This window comes from Petaurus breviceps, unplaced genomic scaffold (assembly GCF_028583685.1).
Source record: "Petaurus breviceps papuanus isolate PSGF00001 unplaced genomic scaffold, PetGlider_PUasm1.0 91133, whole genome shotgun sequence".
Taxonomy (NCBI): Eukaryota; Metazoa; Chordata; class Mammalia; order Diprotodontia; family Petauridae; genus Petaurus; species Petaurus breviceps.
This window is the reverse complement of record NW_027187419.1, coordinates 94,155,281-94,178,433: the sequence shown is the minus strand read 5'-3', so window position 1 is coordinate 94,178,433 and position 23,153 is coordinate 94,155,281. Positions and strand designations below refer to the sequence as shown.

The following is a 23,153-nucleotide window of genomic DNA, read 5'->3' as shown; positions in this document are numbered from 1 at the left end:
GAAGAAGAAGAAGAAGAAGAAGAAGAAGAAGAAGAAGAAGAAGAAGAAGAAGAAGAAGAAGAAGAAGAAGAAGAACAGAGAGAGAAAGCTTTGTTCCCTGATTTTCAATTTGTAATATGGTCAGGAAGAGATAACAAGATTTCACCCTCTCCATGAACACAACACTGCTTCCTTTCTAAGATAAGTAAATGTGATCTTTATCTCCCAAAATATATGACAGGCTTTTCGGCTTTCCTTAACCTTAGGACATTTTACCTTGTGCCTAGTATCCACCACAATGTTTTGCATGGAAGAGTCACTTAAGTTCATATTCAATTGAATTTTTTCATTTTAATTTACAATTCAACATAATGTTGTGACCTAACAGTTCAAATAACTTTCCTAAGACACAGATCTGACCATGTCAATACCCGTTTCAAAAAGTTTCCTATTGAGTCTGGTGTAAAATCTGAACTCTACTATTTGATATTTCAATCCCTTCACATTCTGGCCCCAACCCATCTTTCTAAGTTTACTGCAAATTACTCCAGTCTTTCAACATATGATATGTAGCAACTTTTCATCAATCTGCTAATTTGTGCTTTTCTGAACACCAAGTTTTCCCATCAAAACATCACTTTGCTTTGATAGTGAATTTGGACGTTCTCCCACTGTTTCTATCAGAAGATCTTCTCAACTGAACCCATAGCTAGTGGATATGTCTTCTTCAACTCTGAGCTGAGAGATTAAAAAATTGTGAGTATCTTTATCTTCTCCATCTTCTGAGACTCCAAAGCACAATTCTGTTGGTAAATGCACCTCTGACACATGTAGATCTGACAAAGATCAGCAACCATATATTGTATTGCTTAGGCATCATTTCTTGTTAGGGTACCACATAAATTCTGGTAAATAATATGTTGGTTTATGATATGTTGGCATATATTTAATTTGTGTGTGCTCCTAACATAATTGAAACACTCGAGTTGTGAATTTCTTTGGGTATAGAAATGTATCACTTATAACTCCTTTACATTCTTATATTTCCTTAGGTGACTTACTATCGACATTTCTACCTTTGTTAGAATAATTTCTGTAAAGGAATCTATACAGTGAGAATGACTTCTCCCATTGTCCTTTGGCAACCATGGTTGCTTCTTGGTTGGGTATACTTGTACATATCTAGTGAAATGATCAGTTGCCACTAAGGTATAAATAACATATTTACTTATCTTCTTCCAGCTATTAAAAGTCAATCAATATAGGTAAGATCCAGAGTTTTGCTAGTATTTATATTCTCCAAAGTTGTAATATGAGATAGCAGAACTTTTTTATGAACACCTCATAAGCAAAGTTCACATGTCTTCATTACATCTATTATAATTTTAGGCCTAGTCTAGGATCCCGTCCACTCTTTCCATGTACCCATATCCTTCCTTTCGTTCTCCAGGCTGCATGCCTTGAAACCACAAAATCAAATGAGCTCTACTATGTATCTTCCAACAGTTAAGTGCCCCAATTCTCCATCATCCTAGAAAGATCCTCCAGAATCCCCATAATCCAAGAGATATCTTCATAAACCCTTTTGGGTCTCAGCAACATAGGACTTTCATATAGATCTCATAAATAAATGCTGGATTTAAACTTTTGGGACTTGAGTTTCTAAAATGAAGCTGAAGTATTATAGTTTTTTTCTTGCTACTATGCCTCTAGGAAACTACCCAAAGATAAATATCAATTGTTACAGAGGAAAATTGTCATATGTTTGATTAAGATACACTTGGTAATTTCATATAAGAGTTTCAATTTCATTATTTCATCTATTGCTATATTTAACTTTGGAAGAGTGAACATAGTCTATGAAGCAAAATGTAGCAGAAACTGTATCATGGTGCAATGAAAATTGGATTATTCAATTGGGGTTCAACTCCTGTCTTTGCCTCTCATTACCTAGATGACATTAGGTGATAACCACTCTGGGTCTCAGCTTCCTCTTTTGGTCTAATAAAATTATACTAGATGACCCATAAGGTCCCTTCTGGTAATGTGTGTGTGTGTGTATGTGTGTGTGTGCATATTCCTGTTATATCTTGATTAATTTATCGGTACTGAGGAAATTTATATGGATACTTTTCCAAACAATTAGATGATATGTGCCATTTTGTGTGTTTTTCTATGTATCTAAATGTTATAGTTCACTTTCTTACTGGGTAAATTAGTGAAATTCTGTAGAGAACTGTGACCAAGTTAGATCATAACAGTTTTGATGTGTCTCTTCATTTTGTCGTATGATGATACATTAAATACACATGACATAGCATAAGACCTCTACAAAAGCTGCTTTGAGCTTCTGTGATATAGCATTTGCCTACATGAGTGTTTCCTACTCTATTCCCTGTGTAGCAAAAGCTATTTGATAATGTTACCCATTGCTGGTTAATCTTTCCATTGTGGGAAAGCTGTGCTAATAATATTGGAATGTTGTTTTGGCTAATGTTTTTAAAAAAAAAGAAAGAAAGAAAAGGCAGCTATTCAGAAATGCAAAAAGAACCATTCTTGGGAAAAACTTTGCAGAAACCAAACTGACATTTTTGCTTGCCTTGACTTAGGGAGCTTGGTTGTACATGACGGAAATGGTAGTGGAAAGGAATATTGGAAGAGAAATTCTGAATGCATGGGAGCCATCCCTTTTTTCCAGTGTAAATTACATCTTCACTCCTTATGTGTGTAAAAATGAAAGTTGTGGGCCTTTGGAAAACTCTTTTATACCTTTTTTGGAACAACAAATGCTAAGATATAATATCAGGTAATTAGCTATCCTGCACAAAAAGGAATTGCTAGTGCCATTGTTTTAATACTACCAGTTGTTGACATTCCTTATTAAAATAATCTCCAGCATGCTACCCTACCAAGTAAGAAACAGGGAAGGTGAAGGCTTGAAGATCTTGAAGACTGAAATTCCAATGTAGTTTCAGTGATGGCTAGAGGTTGGAATGGTGACACTCTCCATCATTATAGCAACTGGGTAACTCCCAGATAAGGATATATTCTTTATATCACCATAAGTCAGCACCTTTTCTGCAACTTACAGAATTAAAGGGTTACCTAGAGAACTTAGAGGTTAAGTGAATTGACCATGGTCACACAGCTAGTATGTAATAAAATACAGAACTTGAACCCAGTTCCTACTAGCTTTGAGACAAGTTCTCTATCCACTTTGCCACATCTACCGCTACTCTTTCTGGTTATAGACAGTACAAGATTATTGGAATAAGAATAATATTAAGTGAGAAAGCTCTATCATTGGACATAAAGTTGTTTTTGTTGTCTTGTATGGAAGAATAGAGAGTAGTTATAGATATAATAGTCATGTTATATAAGTTATAATGCTTTTTAAAGTTTATGATAACATGAATCATAATATAATTTGAAAACCAAGAATTAGTTGGTTAAGAAAAGAGGGTTTTTTTTTTGTTTTTGCTTTTCCTCTTTGTTTCTCAAAAATCACTGTGCATGTATTCAAAGACATAAGCCAAAAAGTGCATGTGAGTCTTCTCAGGGTCATAAATGTATTTCTTTAAATGATGTAAATGTCTTTGAACTGATAGAAAAGTGCTGGTATAATTTGGCCATCCAATGGCAAAATTTAATACAGTGTTTACTAAAAAAGTGCAATGAGGAATATTCTGAATTGTAGCAGAAGAGTATCCTGTATTATAATGAACAACATGTATGGAAAATTGTTTATGGCCCTTTTGTAAGTTTTTGGTTGGCAGGAAGGTAAAAGGATAAGGAGTATCTCTATAGATAGAGACTGAAAGAGAATGAAGCATCTTACAAATATATAATGTACTGATTAAGAAATAGAAAATTTTAGAGAAGAGATATTCTTCCACTGGTATTTAAGTTCTTTTGAGGTGGGGACTGGTTTTATCTCCATCATCTGCTAAAGTTGCTACCACAGAATAGGTACTTATTAGGTGTTTCTGAATGGAAAACTGTGAGAAAATACACAATGAAAATAAGCATGAGAAAATAATGGATCACCAATCAAATTTATGCTACATGGATTATTACCATATGTTATGAGAGAATTCCAGATTTTCAGATAAATTATCTGAATTATTTTGGAAAGATCATACTTTTATGGGAGAGAGATTAGAAGCCTAAGATATTAGATACTCCCACCTGTTGAATCTAGAGTGAGGAATAGATAGAACTGATTATATTTTGAATGGCTATAAACTAAAGGAGATAAGGTTTTACCATCTTGCTCTGTAAAAGTAAGAGTAATAAACTGGGGAAAATAGTAGGATCTTTGTAGTTAATGAATTTATAGTAGTAAACGGGTTTCATGAGGATCCATATTAAAATCGATAAGCATATGTATTATTACTCTACACTACAAATTTGTAATAATTTAAAAATGCTATTTGTAATCCTATAAATACCATAAAGTTTTACTCTTTAAAAATGAAAACAAAACCAGGAGCATATATTCTAATGTGATTCTAAATATAGGGCATTATCTTTCTCAGTGTATTAGAAGAAAACAGGTAAACTTTAACAAGAGATATTCCATAGTTTATCACATCTACAGTCACATAATTACTGAAAGATAAAGAAACCATATCTTTATTGTCTTATATCCTTATTGTTTTTGTTAGATTATAAAAATTTTTTTGATAGATCAAAACATCTGAAATGATGTCTCCTGTATGTGCCAAAAATCATGTAAGATTGCATGGGAGATATAAACTTCAGGGCAAAGATGTTTGCAATTGTCATGTAAGAGTTACAGAACAGAATCAGGGTTTCATAGGATTTCCTTATAAATGCCAAAGTCTTTCCAGTGGCCTTGTTTACAGGCAGCATTGTACTCATTCCAAGCCCTAGAATGTTACTGGGCCAATTTAATGAACTCTGTCAATCAAAAGACTTTGTCATATCTATCTGATAAGTAAAACAAGTGGATTAAGCATTCCTGTAGGTTGTGATGTGGTTGGGTAGCCAACCTTAGGGCTTACTTATTTTTATACATATCTTACACATGAACTGTAGATAGATAGTAATCTAGGACCCTGAATTGAACAGGAGGAGAAGAGAAGGCTAGATTGTCACTGGAAAACTGCACAATGATCTCAAGTGTATTCCTGAAACAAAGCCCCATTTTTTAATACTAGTACACTTCCAGTAATGATATTTGGCTGTTAGACATGGAATACTTCAGTACGCATATAACTGAAGGTTGAGAGTCACCCAAAGGGCAATGAGGAGCTACATTTCAGGCATGAACAGACCCAGGAGAAACATTGCATTGAAACAATTTGAAACAAAAAATTAAGTTATTTGGAACCTTTTCTTGTTTACTTGCCAAAGATGTAAATTGGAATACATTCATCTGCCCGGAGGTCGGTGAATTTTTGTCAACAATGTCAATAATACGGAATAACTTTAAGCAGAAGATGCACCTGTTGGCTAATTGTTTTGTTCAATGATTTAATATCTTATTAATGCCATTTAAAAAATTTTTAATTTGTGGAATAAAACAAGGATTCCCAGAAAATAGCACAATTTAAAAAAGGTTTTTGCATATGAAACTAAACTACAATGTACAATTTGCTATTGCTTTTAAATATAGTACAACAAAATTATCGCGTCAATTTCTTTTTTCCATTTTTTCTTCCCTGTCCCCCATGGTCTAGAGATGGCCATCATTAGACATAAATAGGTTTGCATATGTGTGTACATATATGTGCATATGTATACAATCACGTATATACATGTAAAATTATTCTATGTATATTTCTATTTATCAGTTCTTTCTCTGATTGCAGATAGGAATTTTCTTGGTATGTCTTTTAGAATTAATTTGGGTATTTTTAATAGTCAAAATAACTTATTCACTTAAAGTCCTCCTTAAAACAATATTGATGTTACTTTTGGTTCTGCTTATTTTGCTTTTCATTATTTTGTACAAATCTTTGCATATTACCCTAAGATCATTGAGCTTATCATTTCTTATAGCACAGAAATAATTGATCACAATTATATACCACAACTCATTCAACCAGTGTCCAACTGATGGGCATCCCTGCAATTTCCAGTTCTTTGTCAATGCAAAGGGGGCTGTAAATGTAAAAGAAGGAGGTTTAACAGTATCAGATCTTACACTATTAGGCAGTATTTATCAAAATTATTTCATACTGGCTAAGAAATTGAAAAGCAGACTAATGGAATACAGTATATATACCATTTACAGCTGCAACTATATATAATACCTTTGTATTTGACAAGTGTAAAGATTTAAGGTTTTGGGATAAGAGTTCAAAAAATTGTTGGGAAAACTGGAAATCAGTATGGCAGAAACTGGGCATAGACCTGTATCTTACAACATTTATCAAGATAAGGTCAAAATGGATACATGACCTAAATATAAAGAGAGATATTACAAGAAAAATAGAACATGGAACATATTAGTTACCAGACTTATGGATAAGTGAACATTTTATGAATAAACAAGAGAAAGAGAGCAAAATTAGACAAACAATGTACAATTTTGATTACATTAAATTAAAAAGATTTTGCACAAATAAAACATGTAGCCAAGATCAGAAAGAAAGCAGAAAATTGAGGGAAAATTTATAGACAGTTTTTCAGATAAAGATTTTATATCTCAAATATAATAAAGAACTTTGTCAAATCTCTAAGAACACAAGTCATTTTCCAAGTGATGAATAGTCAAAGTATATGAACAGATAGTTTTCCAATAAAGAAATAAAAATGATTTATAGTCATATGAAAAATGCTCTAAATCGTTAGAGAAATGAAAATTAATACCTTTTGTTTTGCATGTCTTTTTCATATCCTGAAGTAATACTCTCCCCCCATTGAACTTCCCTTAGTAACAAAGAAAACCAGTGAAACAAAACTGATGCATCAAATGATAACTTCTGATAGTTTGCACAATACTCTATCTACCATGATCCCCTTTCTTTCTAACAAGAAAATGGTATACTTCTCCTTTAAGAAGCAATTAGGTCTCATTTATACCAGAGCTAAAATAGTTGCATTTAGGAGGAACTCTCCATAATTCATATAGGAAAACTTAAATCACAGGCAAATAAAATTAGGTATTTAGGGTTAACAAAAATTTTAAGTTTTAAATTTAAATGATCTCTTGTTGAGCGAGTTAGGGAATTTTTATTCAAATAAGATTCTTAGATGGCCTTTAAGGATCTTTCTTAGCACTATAGGAGATTTGGTGATTTGGGGTCACATCTTATAGTTAATCCATCTAAGACACATTTTAGCTGGTAATCAGATGTTTTTAATGAAATTATATGTGTAAAGTGCCTGGAACATAATAATAGCCTAATAAATGCTTATTCACTTCCCCCATGGAGAGCATATTAAGGTCCTTTTATGAACAAAATGATTAGTTAATAATATCTGTCCTGATTTTTCTTTTCAAGATAAGTTCATCTCTTATTATCTGTAAAACACAGAGGCCTGACATATCAAGATGCAATATTTTTGAGGAAATTTTTTGGTAAAACACTATGGGATACAGTGGATATAAGAACTGGAGTCAAGAAGACCTGACTTGTAATCTCATCTCAAATATTTACTATGTAACCTTGAGAAATTCAATTAACCTGTGTTTCTCTTATTTTTCTTCATCTGTAAAATAGGGATAATAATAGCACCTACCTGAAAGAATAGTTGTCAGGATCAAATAAGATAATGTACTGAGCTTCTTTGTAAAACCTAAATAAAAGGTAATAATGATAAGGACAATGATGATTATGATATTGATGATGATGATGATGTTGTTTTTATCTAGACCTGCTGCCTATGTTGGTAGTGAAATTAATTAGCTCAATCTGGGGAATACTCTTAAACTCATTACAGAATTATAACTTTGGGTCATTCACATTTGGGGATTGAAAAAATATTAGTTTTCTCCTAACCAACAACATAGAATATTGTACCATGAATCTATACTTAATTTTGAAATTTGCCTTAAATCTTTTTGTACATAGGTGGTATGTACATTTAAAATAAAATCTTTTTTCCATTATGTTGACTTTTGTTGTCATACATGGATGAAAGTCTCCATTCTCTGTTTCTAATGGAAATTTTCCTAAATTCAGTATTTAGGAACTTATGTTATTTGTCTGTTGCTACTTTTTATCAATGACTATAGGGCTATTCTATGATCCAAATACTTAGAATTCTGTCTTCTTCATAGTTTTATTATATAATTGATCATTTCATTAAAAAACACTGCTATTGTGGAATAATGAGAGGCAATGTGGAATAGTGCAGAGACATCTGAACTATGAACTATGAAAACCTAAGGCCAAGTCCCTCCTCTGGCACATAGTGACTTTGTGACCATCGACAAATCACTTCACCTCTTGAAGCTTTAGAAATTTTTCTACTGCTATATATTTCAGAGATGGTGTACCTTGCACTGGTAGAAGAAGTTTTCTCCACAGGGAGCTCCCTATACCACTCAAATCACAGATCCAATACCCAATTCTACTTTAGAATAACTTTTCTACACCTGTCCTCCTCTCTCTCCTTAACTCTTCCCCCTACCCACCCACAGTTTGTAAATCCTAGTATCATTTTTTAAGTGTGCATTCATTTTAATCTGGAAAGGCATGAAGAAAGTAATATTGAATGGTGTCTTACCATTCATATTTTCAAGTAATTAATAAATGTAACAGTCCAGTACAAATCCGTAAGACACACAACTAAAGACTTTCTACCAAATTGACATCAAACCATTATTTTTGGGACTAGTCATTCAACTAAGCCTAAAACTTATACAAGATTATTTCTATAAGACATGAAGAAAAATGGAAGTAAGGCTACACATGAGGAACAGGAGAAGTAGATAATTAGGAATCATTGGATCTAAGTATTTAACTAATTTCTTGTCACTAGGTTTCAAAAGTTGAAGCACTTCAACTTTAATTGAACAAATGGTAAATTACACAATTGTGAGGAAGACCTATCACCAGTGATAATCTCTTTTGTGTTGGTTTTTTTTTTGGATGGTTTTCAGGGAATATATAGGTTAATTACAGATTGTCTTTAGTTTTGAAAAAAATCAACGTGAAATAGCAAAGAAGGAAAATCAATATAAAATACAATAATCAGACAAGAAAATGACAAGATTTAGTCTAGGGACAATCTGGGAAAACTTCTTGGTAAGTAATTAATTGAGATGAATCTTGAAGGAAGGTGGATCCATGGACATGAATTGATAAAAAGGAATAGAGAGGAATGAGCAAAGAAATAAATTTTCTGTGGGATCTGGTTGTCATCTCATAGGATTAATTTAAAAGGTGAAAGGGATCTCAGAAATCCAATCTTTTCATTTTACAGATAAAGAAATTAAGATCTAGGGGACCTAAGATCTAAGAGGTCTCTTCAGGGCAGTTAAAGCACTTACCTGATGAGGGTCACATAATTAATATCGGAGGTGGGAATTGAACCATTAGACTATGAGCTCCTTGGGATCAGAAACTGTCTTTTGTCTTTCTTTGTATGCAAAGTGATTAGTACAGTGCCTGGCACATAGTAGGCACTTAATAAATGTTTACTGATTGGCTGTCTATGAATCCAGGTCCAGAATCCTCCAGAGTCAATGTTAATTGTTTAAGGATGGTTATTCTGACAGCTTTTGAGACATTGAACTACTTTTGACCTGCTCCCCTCTCTCCCATTCTCTTGTTCCTTCAGTGGCCACTTGACACCTAAGTTAAGGTACCCTTTACAAAAGAATGGATAGAGAAAGGTTGTTGGAAATCTTTGAGGAAATGTTTGATAAGACTAATCTAGACTTGGCATGATCAATTTAATATTATATATGGCTAGATATATAGATAGAAGCGTTGGAGGATGTAGAATGATCACTAATGATCACTCATTCTGACAAAGTCTTGATCTCATTGGAGAGATAAGACAATATGAGAAGCTTAAATGGCAAATATAGCAGCAATTGTAAAGCAATATGTAAATGAGAGGATAAAATGAGGACCATACATATATTCCTGTACATCTAAAAAGATGTACAAGAATAAGATTGAAGTGGGGGTCCTGAGAAGTGGTGAGTGATAAGCTGCTGGAATGCTTGACCTACTGATTAACATTACTTGTTTTGAGGGCTTTTGGATATGTATACAATGCAAAATCTGGTTAAAAACTGGAATCTGATTCTTTGCATTTTGTGGTCACAACTGAAAACATATGAACCTTTTGTTATATTCCCTTCACCTCATATATGTTTTTCTCATTACTGTTTTTCTTGCATTTTATTCAGGGCTCTTTAAGGACACAAAAGAGATTTAAGGCCAACCAGACAAAAAGATGGCAAGAACCAACAATTTTAACTACTTTACCAGGAAGTCTCTAACTCTTACTGAAGAATGTACCACTACCAGGAAAAGTGAAGAGGAAGAAGAAGGAGTAGAGCCAAATAGTGACTTGGAAGCCAGTAAACAGCTGCCATTTTTTTATGGCGATGTTCCTCCAAGCATTGTGTCAGAGCCCCTGGAAGACCTGGATCCATACTACCTGGAAAAAAATGTGAGCATTTCCCTCAGGAACAGGGAGAATGTTTCTATTTTACCCTCCAATGAATGAAAAGACTTGAATTGGGATATGAAAAGCCTTGGTGAATAAGTAAACTGAGTAAAATTTTAAATATTGAACTCTCAAAGATATCTTCTTAGGCTTAATCCAAGTTTATTCTGTCACTGATATCTTGATTCTTTTATTTTTAAGTGATAAATAAGTATTATGTAGTACCCAATAGAATGAAAATTTTTGGGTTCTGGAACTGTTTAATTTTTGCCTTTTTATAACTAGTCCTTAACATAATGCTTGGCACATACCATGTACTTAATAAATGTTTATCAAATTGAGTTACTCTTGTGTATATTCAGTAAATAGTTGATATGCTGATCTAACACTAGTGATTGAGCAATCAACCAATCAACAAGAGTTTATTGAGTTTCGACTCAGTGATAAATAATGTGCTAGATATTTTAGGGCATTAAAAAACAAACAGACACGGCTTCTGCCATCAAGGAACTATGTGAATTACTTACAAGTTGACTAAGAGGGAGGATTAGAACAGAAATCAGTATTCCACCATGTAACAATATGAACATTTGACATTTATATAGTATTTTAAATTTTTAAAAATTTACATAAATTACTTACATACACTGAAATTCATGAAGACCTTTTGATGTAGGTATGCTATTTTGACTGATACTGGTCACATCAAACTATTGAGTCACTGATATTTCAACAAAAGCAAACCTCGTATGCATGGAGACTTTTATGAGAAAAAAGGCTCATCTCCATTTAGTATTTGAGCTTTAAAAATTTTTTTTAAACCTAAATACAAAACTTAGATTATTACCACTGGATTTTGACCCATTAGATTTGGTTCACTGTTTTTTTTTTATCATGATATTATCATCTGATGAATTTACTCTTCCAGTTTTGTATCATCTGCTGATTTTACAAATGTCCTGTGTTATAAATGTCCTCTCATCCTATTGATTGTTAATTTTTTTAAAGATATGACCAAGAACAAAGACCTAAGGCATCCTACTATAGATGTTCCTACAGTGTGACATTATTTCTTTAGCTCCTTTGGATATACATGCATCTAACCATATCATTTTCCATTCCACATATATGTCTCTTGTTCACAGACAAGGTCAAGCACATTGGCCAACATTGATGCTTTTTGAATATATATACAATATTACCATGATTTAATATATGAACTATATCATATGAGAAAAAAATGTGATTAGTGTGGTTCCTAGAAATGATTCTATTCCATTCGAGAACAAAATATTCATAAGAATTCATTCCAGGGGGAGGCCAGGTAGCATAGTGAGTAAGAATGGGCTCCAGTGTCGGGATGACCTGGGGATTGAATCCGGGCTCCGACACTTAGCACCCACCCAGAAACACCTGGCCGTGTAAACTTGAACAAATTACTTAACCCCAATTGCTTATTAAAAAAAAAAGAGAATTCATTCCAGAATTTTGCCTAGCATCAAAGGCACTCTTATCAAAATAAATTTCATCATCATCCTTATCCTCATCCTCACTAGCATTTATATAGTACTTCAAGGTTTGCAAAGTGATTTACGTATTATCTCATTTGATCTTCACAACTCATTTTACAGATGAGAAAACTGAGACTGGGAGATGTTAGGTGACTTGCCCAAGGTCATATGGTTAGTAAGTGTTTGAGATAAAATTTGAATTCAGGTCTTCCAGAGCCACCTGTCTACAAATCAGTATAATATTTGTGGTCTTTTTGCTTCCTTCATTCTACACATTTCTTTATATTCTACATGATTGCTGAATGGTATAGTTGATAGAATGCAATCCTCAAATCCTTGGTTCAAGATCTATTTCTGATGCTTATTGCTTTGTCAACCTTAGCAAATCACTTAACCCTTCAGTACTCTATTCTAGACAACTCTTTAAGACTATAAGTGGCAGGGAAAAAATTCAACCTGAATATGTAGAAAATATGTCCTTATCAGGGAGAAAGTTTCCTATATCAATGGGGGCACAAGTTTGCCAACTGTTCCTATCTTTATGTGAAACACGTACTAGACATAGAATGATACAAACACAATATAAGACATAGATCCTAGCTCTGAAAAAGCTTGCAGCTTAATAGAGAATAGAATGTATGCGAACATATAAGTGATAAAAGGAAGAATATGAATAATGAAAATGAAAGACAAATAAATTGTAATGAGAAGTATGAGGAGGGATTGTACTTTCAGTTTGGGGAAATCTGACATGACTTTGTGAAAGTGGCACTTGAGTCAGATCTTGAAAAAGGAAGAGATTTTGATAATCAAAGACTGGGATTCCATTCCAGGCATGGGGTAGTAGATATTCCTTTCACTGGTACAAACGGCAGTCTATCTGCTATTCCCACCTTATGCAGTATTTTTCCCATGTTCTTCTCCAAATCCTTCATTGAAGATCAAGTCAATGCAATGGAGGCCTTCCACTAGATCTCTTTATGTTTCTTGGCTAACATGCTATCTGTTAACTTACTGGGCAATAATGTGCTTAGAATACAAGGCCCACCCTAGTTCAATTCAAGGAGGGTAATTACCAGGTTTCCTACAGGATAAAGATTATTTTGGCCAGAGCAGTTCATGAAGATGGCTTAATGATGGGGACAGTGGTTGAACTCTATGTCAGTGGAGAGAATTCCTACACAGACACTTCACTTCAAGTAGTTAGGTATGGCCACATGTAGTTCCAATGTTTAGATCAGAGCTCTCTTTTGGGCTCTGCCACTATTAGCTATGTGACATCAGAAGAGTATTTTTGCCATTCAGCCTTACTTTCTTCATTTATTAAGTGAGATGACTAAATGTTCTCAACTACTTCTAACCTTTTATAATCCTATATTTGCACAGTGCCATAAAATTACGAGGTAAACATATGTAACCAGAAGATATGTATCACATGCAATACAATATGTATACACACACATGTATACACATGCATGTAACATAATTGTTCTATAACATGCACAGATGTGTATATCATGTTATGCATTTGCATGTATTATTATACATTGTGATATGTCATATATAGGTAATATGCCATTTGTATATGTAAAATATATATATTATATTATTTATCCTGAGGAGTAATGCAAATCAATAACAATGAATGTCAATTAAAAATCTGTAAAGTGAGAGTGGTATTTTCTCACTGTATTCTTATTTCTTCCTACAGACTTTCATAGTGTTGAATAAAAGAAAAACCATTTTCCGGTTCAATGCCTCCCCTGCATTGTACATTTTAACTCCTTTCCATATTATTAGAAGACTGTCCATTAAGATTCTGGTAAATTGATATCCTTTTCCAGTGACTCATTAGCAATTATTTTCTTAAAAGCAAAATAAAGTTAAGGGAATATGATTGTTTTGGAATTCATTTCTAATTTTTTTATTCATTTCTGACATTAGTCTCTGATAGAAATCCATTAATTTGTTTTCAATTAAGTGGAAAAAGAAATACACTTATCTGAAGAATAATCATGTTAGTTACCCTCATCTGAAGATAATATTTCAAATATTTGTTTCACTTTGCAAAGTTGTGCAAAGTAGAGGGAGAAATGACTTTCTGAAAGTAATTTAACAGTTATTTTATAGTAAGAAGTATGTTATCAACATTTAGATAATTATCCTCATCACATATATAGGAAATCTTTAACATGATGTATCATCTTTTTCCTTGATTCTCACGTACCTTATTCAACATGTTCCTTATGGGCACTTTTCTGCTCAACTGTACATTTCTGACAAACTTTAACCCTCCAGACTGGATACGTTATTTTGAGTAAGTTAACAAAATAGCTTTAAAAGTAGATTTTAGTTAGAATGTGCATTTTTCCCCATAATGAATCAAAAAAGTCATTGATTTCTTTATCTGTTTTGTGTAGTTTTCCTTCCCTCAGGGATAGTTATACTCATCTTCTCTTGAGCAATTCTAGCATTGGGATAATTTTTTAAAAATTAGTCAATTCTCAGGAAAACATTAGACTCTCCCATAGCTTTCTGGGAAAGGGAATTCCTCAGAAGCTCCTCTTTGCCACTTATTCCCAAATTAGTCTTGACAGCTGACCAATATTTGACTAGGTTAGCAGGTATTTCATCTTAGAAATTGGTTGGCTTTTAATCACGTTATGTATCTTTGCCAACTTTTTTTTTCAAGTCATTATTTTGGAAACCCCAATGGTAGCATCCAAGGCATTTCTGTCTCTAGAATCCCTGACCTTGAAACTCCATAAGTATTTCCTTGTGTTGCAAGATAGATTTATTCTAACCTTTACTTTGGAGTAAAAACATGGCTAGTTCCAGGATTAGTCATTTAAAAATTCTGCCTTTGTTCTTTGTAAGAGACCTATTTGGTATATAGATTTACACAGATTTTCAAAGATTTCTTTTATGACTATTGATGTGTAATTCTTCTATCTAATGTGGATATTGTCTTCAGATTCTTTTTCATTGGACTATATACTTTTGAAATCCTTATAAAAATCCTTGCAAGAGGCTTCTGTATAGGGCCATTCACATTTCTTCGTGATCCTTGGAACTGGTTTGATGTCCATATTCTTGCCTATGCGTAAGTATTTTCATATATTTTTCTTAAAATTGAAAACTGGTAACAGTTTAAAAACAAATAATTTTTGAAAAAATTTTAAACTTAAGGATAATCCATGAATCATATTCATTTGTATTTAAATCTGGAATTTTACATATTATAGATTTCTTTTAATGAACCCTAAGTGCTATGTATTTGCTCTTTTTTTCCATACTCAAAAGATAGCTATAGATAAAGGGCATGTGATTTTATTTCCATTTTAAAGCTAGGGAAATTCATGTAAAAATGGCTCTGCGCATTGTCCAAACTGACCTAAGAAAATGAATAGAATTCATTTAAGAATTGAAACAGAACTCTTCATTCTAAGAGTCTGTGATTTTTAGTCAAATGTTCCTTTTACTAGCTTGCATTATTTCAGTTTTACAAATGTATATACCCACACATGTAAACATGTGCATGTAACATAATTGTTTACATTATTTTGAGTAAGTTAACAAAATAGCTTTAAAAATAGATTTTAATTAGAATGTGCATTTTTACAAATTTACAGGTTTCAGTTTTTACAAATGTCTTAAAAATAAGGACTAAATCATCTATCAAAAGCAATCTTTAGATTATAGCCCTAAGTCTTTTAACTATGCATTAGGTAGGTTTAACATGTATTAATATGTCTACTATGTTCCAGGCATTAGAAACATAAAGACCACAAAGACAAAAATAAAATAGTACCTGTCCTCAAGGAGCTTACATTCTAACCAGGGATATTTATCAAGCTCTTTCCTTTTTTTTTCCTAAATGAAATGTTGCTTAACAGTGTTTTAAGTGAAGACACATTTCCAGGTTTTCTTGTCAAAATATTTGCTTTCATATCAAAAATTTTTAGTGTTACTATTTGATACATTAAAAACTCAATAGAGGGTGTTAATTTTCCAAAATGTAATATATTTACCCAAGCTATAGTAGGAAATATAGACTTCTAGTTCTGAGTATATATTGACAGATAATATGTTTGTGTTGGGAAATTAAGAATATCTATATTGCTTCCCATATTTTAGCACATCATAATTAATTTTATTATAGAATTTATAGGTGTAAGATCATCATGTCCACCCCTCTCATTACATAAATAAGAATTTCAGATACATGGTTGTTCGTCCAAAGTCATACAGATAATAAATGCAAAGACAGAATTTGAACCTGTTTTAAAACTAGAAACCCAGTTTTCTGCATTATGCCACATGGTCATTTGCAAATTCCAAGTGAATCTTACTTTACTATACTTTACTACTTATCTACTACTTACTTACTATGCTTTAAATACTAAACTTATAAAATGTTCCTGGAGAAAAGCAACAATGACTTTTGCAGGGAAGAGAGAAAAGGAGACATCTGGAAGATTTTAAGAAAATTTGAGAAATGTGATACTTGTCCTAAGTATTTGATGGGTTCTCATGGAAAAGAAGAATTAGACTGATTAAATTTATATATTTGATTGTAAATTTGATTCATGCCAGAAAGAAGAATAAGGAGTGCTGGTTGACAGTAACAGTGATCTGAAGGCAATGGATACCACCTTTCTGATGGCCTCCCCACAAGGGCTATATCATTACTAATCAGAAATGATACCAGGGATTCTTATTCATCGGACAAGTTGGTCTCCGAAATCCCTTCCAGTTCTCATATTCTTTGATTTATTTCTATTAAAATAATTTTCTTGTTGATAAAAGATTTTTACAACATGCAGAAGATAGCATTTGACTATAATTTTCCTAAGTTCAAAAGAGCATTGATAAACATCAATAAAAATTGATAAATAATGTCATAGATTTATTTGAAATCTGTCTGATTTTTAATAATTCTAATTTAAACTCTACAGGTATCTGAGCATGTTTGTAAACCTAGGCAGTGTTTCAGCTCTTGGAATTTTCTCATTTTTGAGAGTTTTGAAAGCTATTTCTCTAACCACAGGTAAGATGTGATTTGCATAGTCTTTAGGATAATTGCCTTTCCAGTCCTATGGGTATTTCTTTTGGGGGGGGAGGAACTTTGTATGGTTGTATGTGAACTTCCTGATTACAGTTGTCTAATAGTATATAAAGGCTAGGACAATATTTTGAAATTGAGAAATTTTAGAATTGTTTAGATCCTAGAATCACAGATTTAGAGCTGTGAGAACACTGAGCTATCTAATACAACTTCCTTTATCTGAACCATAAGGAAACTAAATCACAGAAAAATGAAGTGATTTGTTCAAGATTATGAGCAGGTAGGTGTTGCAGTGGATAAGCATTGGGCCTGAAGTCAGGCAGACATCTTCCTGACTTGGAATCTAGCCTCAGACACTTACTAGCTGTGTGATGCTGGGCAAGTGGCTACACCCTGTTTGCCTCAGTTTCCTTATCTGTAAAATGAGCTGAAGAAGGAAATGGCAATCCACTCCAGAATCTCTGCCAAGAAAACTCTAAATGGGTCAAGAAAAGTCATATTTGACTGAATGACTAAGCAATAACAACAACATACATATTAAATAACAGACCTAGGATTCAAACCCAGGACCCCTGACTCCAAGTCCAGGGCTCTTTCTTCTGCATCACACTTAGAAAACCATTTCAACCTGAGAATCAGATTAAATAATAATATTTCTTTGGTATATGAAAGCTATGTAAGGAAGCATGCCAGAGAAATGGATTTGGAATCAGTGGTCCTTGGCTCATTTATTTGACCCTAGGTGAGTATCTTAACTTCTGTAGGACTCAGTTTTCTCCACTATAAAATGAAAGAAGGTCAACTAAAAGATCTCTAAAGTCTTTTCCCACTCTGAAACTATGATGCCTGTGGTACTTAGTTGCTAATTTTTATTTTAGGAGTGGCTGCAAGAATAGGTATGGATGAAATAACCATCTTAAACCTTATTGTGTGATATTAATTCTATCAAAAACAAAAAAAAAATCAAAGGACAATCTATTTTTTTCCATTAAAAATTTTAGTTTATATCATTCATTTCCACAAGATTTTGAGTTACAAATTTTCTCCCCATTTTTTCCCTACCCACCACCCCAAAACAGTGATCTCACTGAATATCCCCTCCCCCAATCTGCTCTCTTCTATATCTTCCCCCTTCCCCCTCTCCAACTTCCAAGTAGGGCATGGTGGATCTCTGTGCCCCAGTGCCTTTATATCTTATTTCCCAGGTACATGTGAAATAATATATTTTTAATATTAGAAATATTAATATATTTTTATATCATATATATTTTAATATATTAGAAATAATAATATATTTTAAACCTTTGAATTCCAGATTCTTTCCCTACCTCACTCATCACCCACCCTTACTGGGAAGATAAGCAATTCAATATAGGTTGTACATGTGTAGCTATATAAAACATTTCCATAGTGGATATATTGTGAAAGACTGACTATATTTCCCTCCATCCCATCCTACCCTCCCTCCCCACTGGTTCTATTCTCTACTTTAATTCTGTCCCTTTTCAAAACTGGGTGCTTCCAACTTCCCTCCCCCCCCCCCCCAGCTTGCCCTCCCTTCCATCATCCCCCTTCTCATTCCCTTCCCCCCTACTCTCCTGTAGGGTGAGATACCTTATTTAGTGTTTATGTCTATGTTTATGTTTATGTCCTGCCCTAAGCCAAATTCATTGAGACTAAGATTGACTCATTCCCTTTTGCCTTCCTGTTTTTTCCCTCCATTGTAACAGTTTTCCCTTGCCTCTTCTATATGAGACAGTTTACCCCCATTCCATTTCTCCCCTCTCCTCTCATTATTTTCCTTTTTTCATCTCTTAATTTCACCTTTTAGTATCATCCCTTCCTATTCAACTGGTCCTGTACCCTCTGTCTATGTATACCTGTACACATATATACACCTACTCACATATGTAGGATAATCTATTTTAAATAATGTTACTATTCAAAATCAGATTTAAGAGTTTAATTTAAAAATTATGGATCTACCAGTAAACATAGATCCATAAAGGTTAAATGAAACTTTTTCTCCCGTTTAAAATATAATTTTAAATGTTCCTTATTTTGCATACTCATAGTAGGGAATCTCAATCCAATTAAAATCCTGAAGTCTTTGTTTCAGTAGTAACACAGGTAATAGTTTAATATCAAGTTCACAAGGTTTTTATGAAGCTCAAATGAGATTTGTAAAGAACGATGCAGACATCAAAAGGCTTTGTATGTGTCTTATCTTTGTTCTTACCAACACACGATATGTTAATTCGAAACCTTGTTCATGTTGTCAGGATTTTTAATTCAGCATTATGCTATTGCTCAACCAATGTCCCATTAAAGAAAGACACTGTGCTTAACAAGAGTTAACTAGTAAAATAGATGGGTTTCCTTCACATGATAAAACAATAGCAAGCAACTCATTCATTTAAGCTTTCCCACAAGTGTTCAGGAAAATATTCTGCCATGTGTAATGTGACTCAGTAACTTTTATAGGAACCCTGCTACATGTAAGTACTGAGTTCTTCACCAGCCTTAGCCTTTTAGTGAAAACTTGGGCATTATGGGTATCTAGGTGGTACAGTGGATAAAGCAGCAGGCCTGGACACAAGAAGACTATTCTTCTTTAGTTCAAATCTGGGCTCAGACTCTTACTAGCTGTGTGATTCTGGCAAGTCACTGAACCATATGTGCCTCAGTTCCCTCATTTGTAAAATGATCTGGAGAATGAAATAGCAAACCACCCCAGTATCTTTGCCAAGAAAACCCCAAATGTGGTCACAAAGAGTTGGGCAGAACTGAACAAGAAGAAGAACAAGGTCACTTGTGGCATATGGTCATTGCTTTGAAACATTACATATGTTTTGCAAAAATAAAAAAGATGATAATGTATTCAATTAGATGTTTAATTTCATTGTAACAATGCAGTTTTCTCCCTTCCTCTTTTTAGGTACAAGGATTATCATTGGGACCCTGACTCGGTCAGCAAAGATGTTTTGTCATGCAGTGATCCTAACTGTATTTTGTTTGAGTGTCTTTGCTGTCATGGGGATGCAGCTATTCATGGGCAGCCTGAGGCATAAATGTTTACTATGGCCTCAAGAAGAGAGGAATATGACTGATACTCTGTTAGATGATGAAAGTAAGCATCACAACTACAAAAGTATGCAGTCTTCCAGCAAATGTATTGATGCTGGACTCCAGTCACAATCACTCAAAGGCATTTAATTGATTTGGGCATGAATCTAGAGACTTTTATGGATTTTTTCTCTTTCTTTTTTTTGACCTGAGTTGCAAAGACCACATTTATGTCTCTAGGTATTCCAATCAAGGATAACTAAGAATGGAAATTCTTACTTGTGAAATTTTTGCTAAAAAACTCAAACACAAACAACTATCTATGGGATCATAAGACCATGATTAACACTCAATTAGCACTTATTAAGCACTTACAAGCAGTGTGCTAAGCTCTGAGAATATTAACTATATAAATTGTATGTATATATTTATATATATGCTTGTGTATGTGTGTATAAATAGGTATGTGTCTAGATAGATATCACTAAATACAAGCAGAAAGACACAGAGAGAGAGAGAGAGAGAGAGAGAGAGAGAGAGAGAGAGAGAGAGAACAAAGATTTGTGTTGGTAAATGTCAGCTATCTATATTCACAGAGAAATAGTTCTATCTCTGAATCCAGTATACAGAGAAAAGAGGAAAAAATTCTCCAATTACAAGCACTCATACACAAGGGCCTTGTTCCTTTCAGCTCCAACAATGTAAAGAAAACTTTATTCTTTTTTTCCCCAACACAATACTAATGGTTGACTCTATAAACATTTTTTTTATCCAGAAGGGGTAAAATGAACTATTTGGTAGATTCTTTTCCTACTTTATCTTGTCTACCTCTAGCTTCCAGTTGCAAATCATAATCTAAAGAATGGGGAAAAGGCAGAAGGGGAGAACAGGTAAATGAACAGAGACAGAGAAACAGAGACAGAGATATACACACAAAAAAGACACAGAGACTGGCAGAGACAGAGAAAATACAAGAACTGAGGGCAATTGAGCACAAGAGAAAATTGTAAAGTAAAAAGATTTAATTTTCTCCCAGGGAGAAAATTTTTCAAAGGTAAGAGGGAATTTATAATCCATCAGTGTTCAATTAGCCATCTCTTTTTTATCTACTCTTCCTTCTCTTCATTATCTTCTTCAATGTCCTCCTTTCCTTCCTCCTCCTCATTATCATGGTCATCATTATCATGGTTGCCATCACCATCATCATCTCCTTTTCTTCATCTCCTATATGAAAAACCAAGTCATATTGAGTATCAGAGACCATGTAATAAGGGGTTTGACACATGCCATCTTTGATGATCTCTCCTAGTTCATCTGCATCTAAATCAGAACGGTTTGTGAACAAAGCCCAATCCATTTGGCTTCATTGTTATACTAAACAAAACTACATTTCTACATAGTTTGTCACATTGGTACTGGCCCTGCACTCTTGGACCAATCCAAGCAAGGATAATCTCTCTTTCATTTATTCAGTAATGTTTTCCTCATTAAGGAAACTCATTAAGTTGTCAATTATTTATGTATCAGGTTGAATGTGTCTGAATATGTCTGAAAGTGGGAGACAAGGTATAGTCCGACCATATCACCTTTCCTGCTCAATAGGAAAAAGCCAGTGGCTCCTAGTCACCTCCAGAATCAAATATAGAATCCTCTGCTTAGCATTCAAAGCCCTTCATTCCACCTGCCTCCCCATCTGTTTCGTCGTCTTCTTCCTTCCACTCTCCCATGAACTCCATGATCCAGTCACACTGACCTCTTTTATTTCTAAAGTTCCATCTTCTGGCTCTGAGTATTTCCACTGGCTGTCCTCCATGCATGGAATGCTTTCCCTTCTCATCTCTGCCTCTTCACTTCCTTTAAGTTCCAGGGTTGGTCCTGTGTGGATTATCTCCATTTTATTTCACATATAGCTTGTTTGTACATAAATGTTTACATATTGTCTCTCCCATTAGATTGTAAACTCCTTGAGAATAGGAATGACCTTTTGCCCTTTTGGTATCCCCAGCATATTGCACAGTGCCTGGCACATAGTAGGTACTTATTACACTTTTATTGGCCGATGAACATAAAGGCTTGTGAAGTAGTCACAATGAAATAGTGTGAAGAGCACTGGATTTTGAGACGAGTCTCAATTGCCCAAGTTGATACTTTCTTTGTGACCTCGAACCAGTCCCATAAGCTCTCTAAGCCTCATTTTTTTCATCTGTAATATGTGAGGTTTGAACTTGATGATCTCCCATGTTTCTTCTACCTCTGAATCTCTTATCTTATGAAAAGCAAGAAGTGAAGGCCAGAGCCAATGTCACCCACTGCACAATTTTGCTTAGGGATGATCTTAAAAACATGATATAGAGGTAATAAACTTCTAAAATCCTAGTAATTGTGAAAGTTTAATGTATTTTCTAATTCACATTTTCAGGTTCTGACATTTTGTATTTGAAAGGAGAATTTAATGTTCTCCTTTGTGGCAACAGTACATTTGCTGGGTAAGTAGTTTTGTGTTGTATTGTATTGTGCTTTTCTTCCCTGACTGTATCAGATGATATGATATCAATCTACTGACAAATATTCACTGAGAATCTGTTATATGAAAGGCATTGAGAGATTCAAAGACATTTAAGATAACATCACCATGACCCAAGTTTATATAATACTTTATAGTTCATAAAACTGTGTCCTCAGAATGAATGCTGCAGTTCAGATAGTGCAAATGTTCTCATTCCCATGTTATACATAAATAATCTGAGACTGAAAGGGTAAGTCTCCCTTTATAGGTAGTAACAAAATCTTAGGGACCTCAGAGTCCATCAGGTCCTTCAACACCTCTTTTCTTCAACACTCCATTTTGTATCCAAACAAGAATCTACTGTGTCTTCAACCTACCCAAGTGTTCTAGCCTTTACTTGAAGCCTTTCTTAAGTGGAAAG

The 23,153-nt window shown here is 33.8% G+C and overlaps 1 protein-coding gene across 1 annotated transcript in view; it reads left to right on the top strand.

Annotated features, from left to right (window-relative positions):
- Positions 1 to 23,153, top strand: part of LOC138155364 (sodium channel protein type 9 subunit alpha-like) — a 117,907-nt gene that overhangs the window by 16,975 nt on the left and 77,779 nt on the right. Inside the window, exons 2-8 of the mRNA XM_069080574.1 lie at positions 10,319 to 10,584; positions 13,804 to 13,922; positions 14,320 to 14,409; positions 15,067 to 15,195; positions 17,051 to 17,142; positions 20,099 to 20,290; positions 22,646 to 22,712. Coding sequence (XP_068936675.1) covers positions 10,366 to 10,584; positions 13,804 to 13,922; positions 14,320 to 14,409; positions 15,067 to 15,195; positions 17,051 to 17,142; positions 20,099 to 20,290; positions 22,646 to 22,712 — 908 coding nt within the window. The 5' untranslated portion in view covers positions 10,319 to 10,365. The remainder of the gene's footprint in view (positions 1 to 10,318; positions 10,585 to 13,803; positions 13,923 to 14,319; positions 14,410 to 15,066; positions 15,196 to 17,050; positions 17,143 to 20,098; positions 20,291 to 22,645; positions 22,713 to 23,153) is intronic.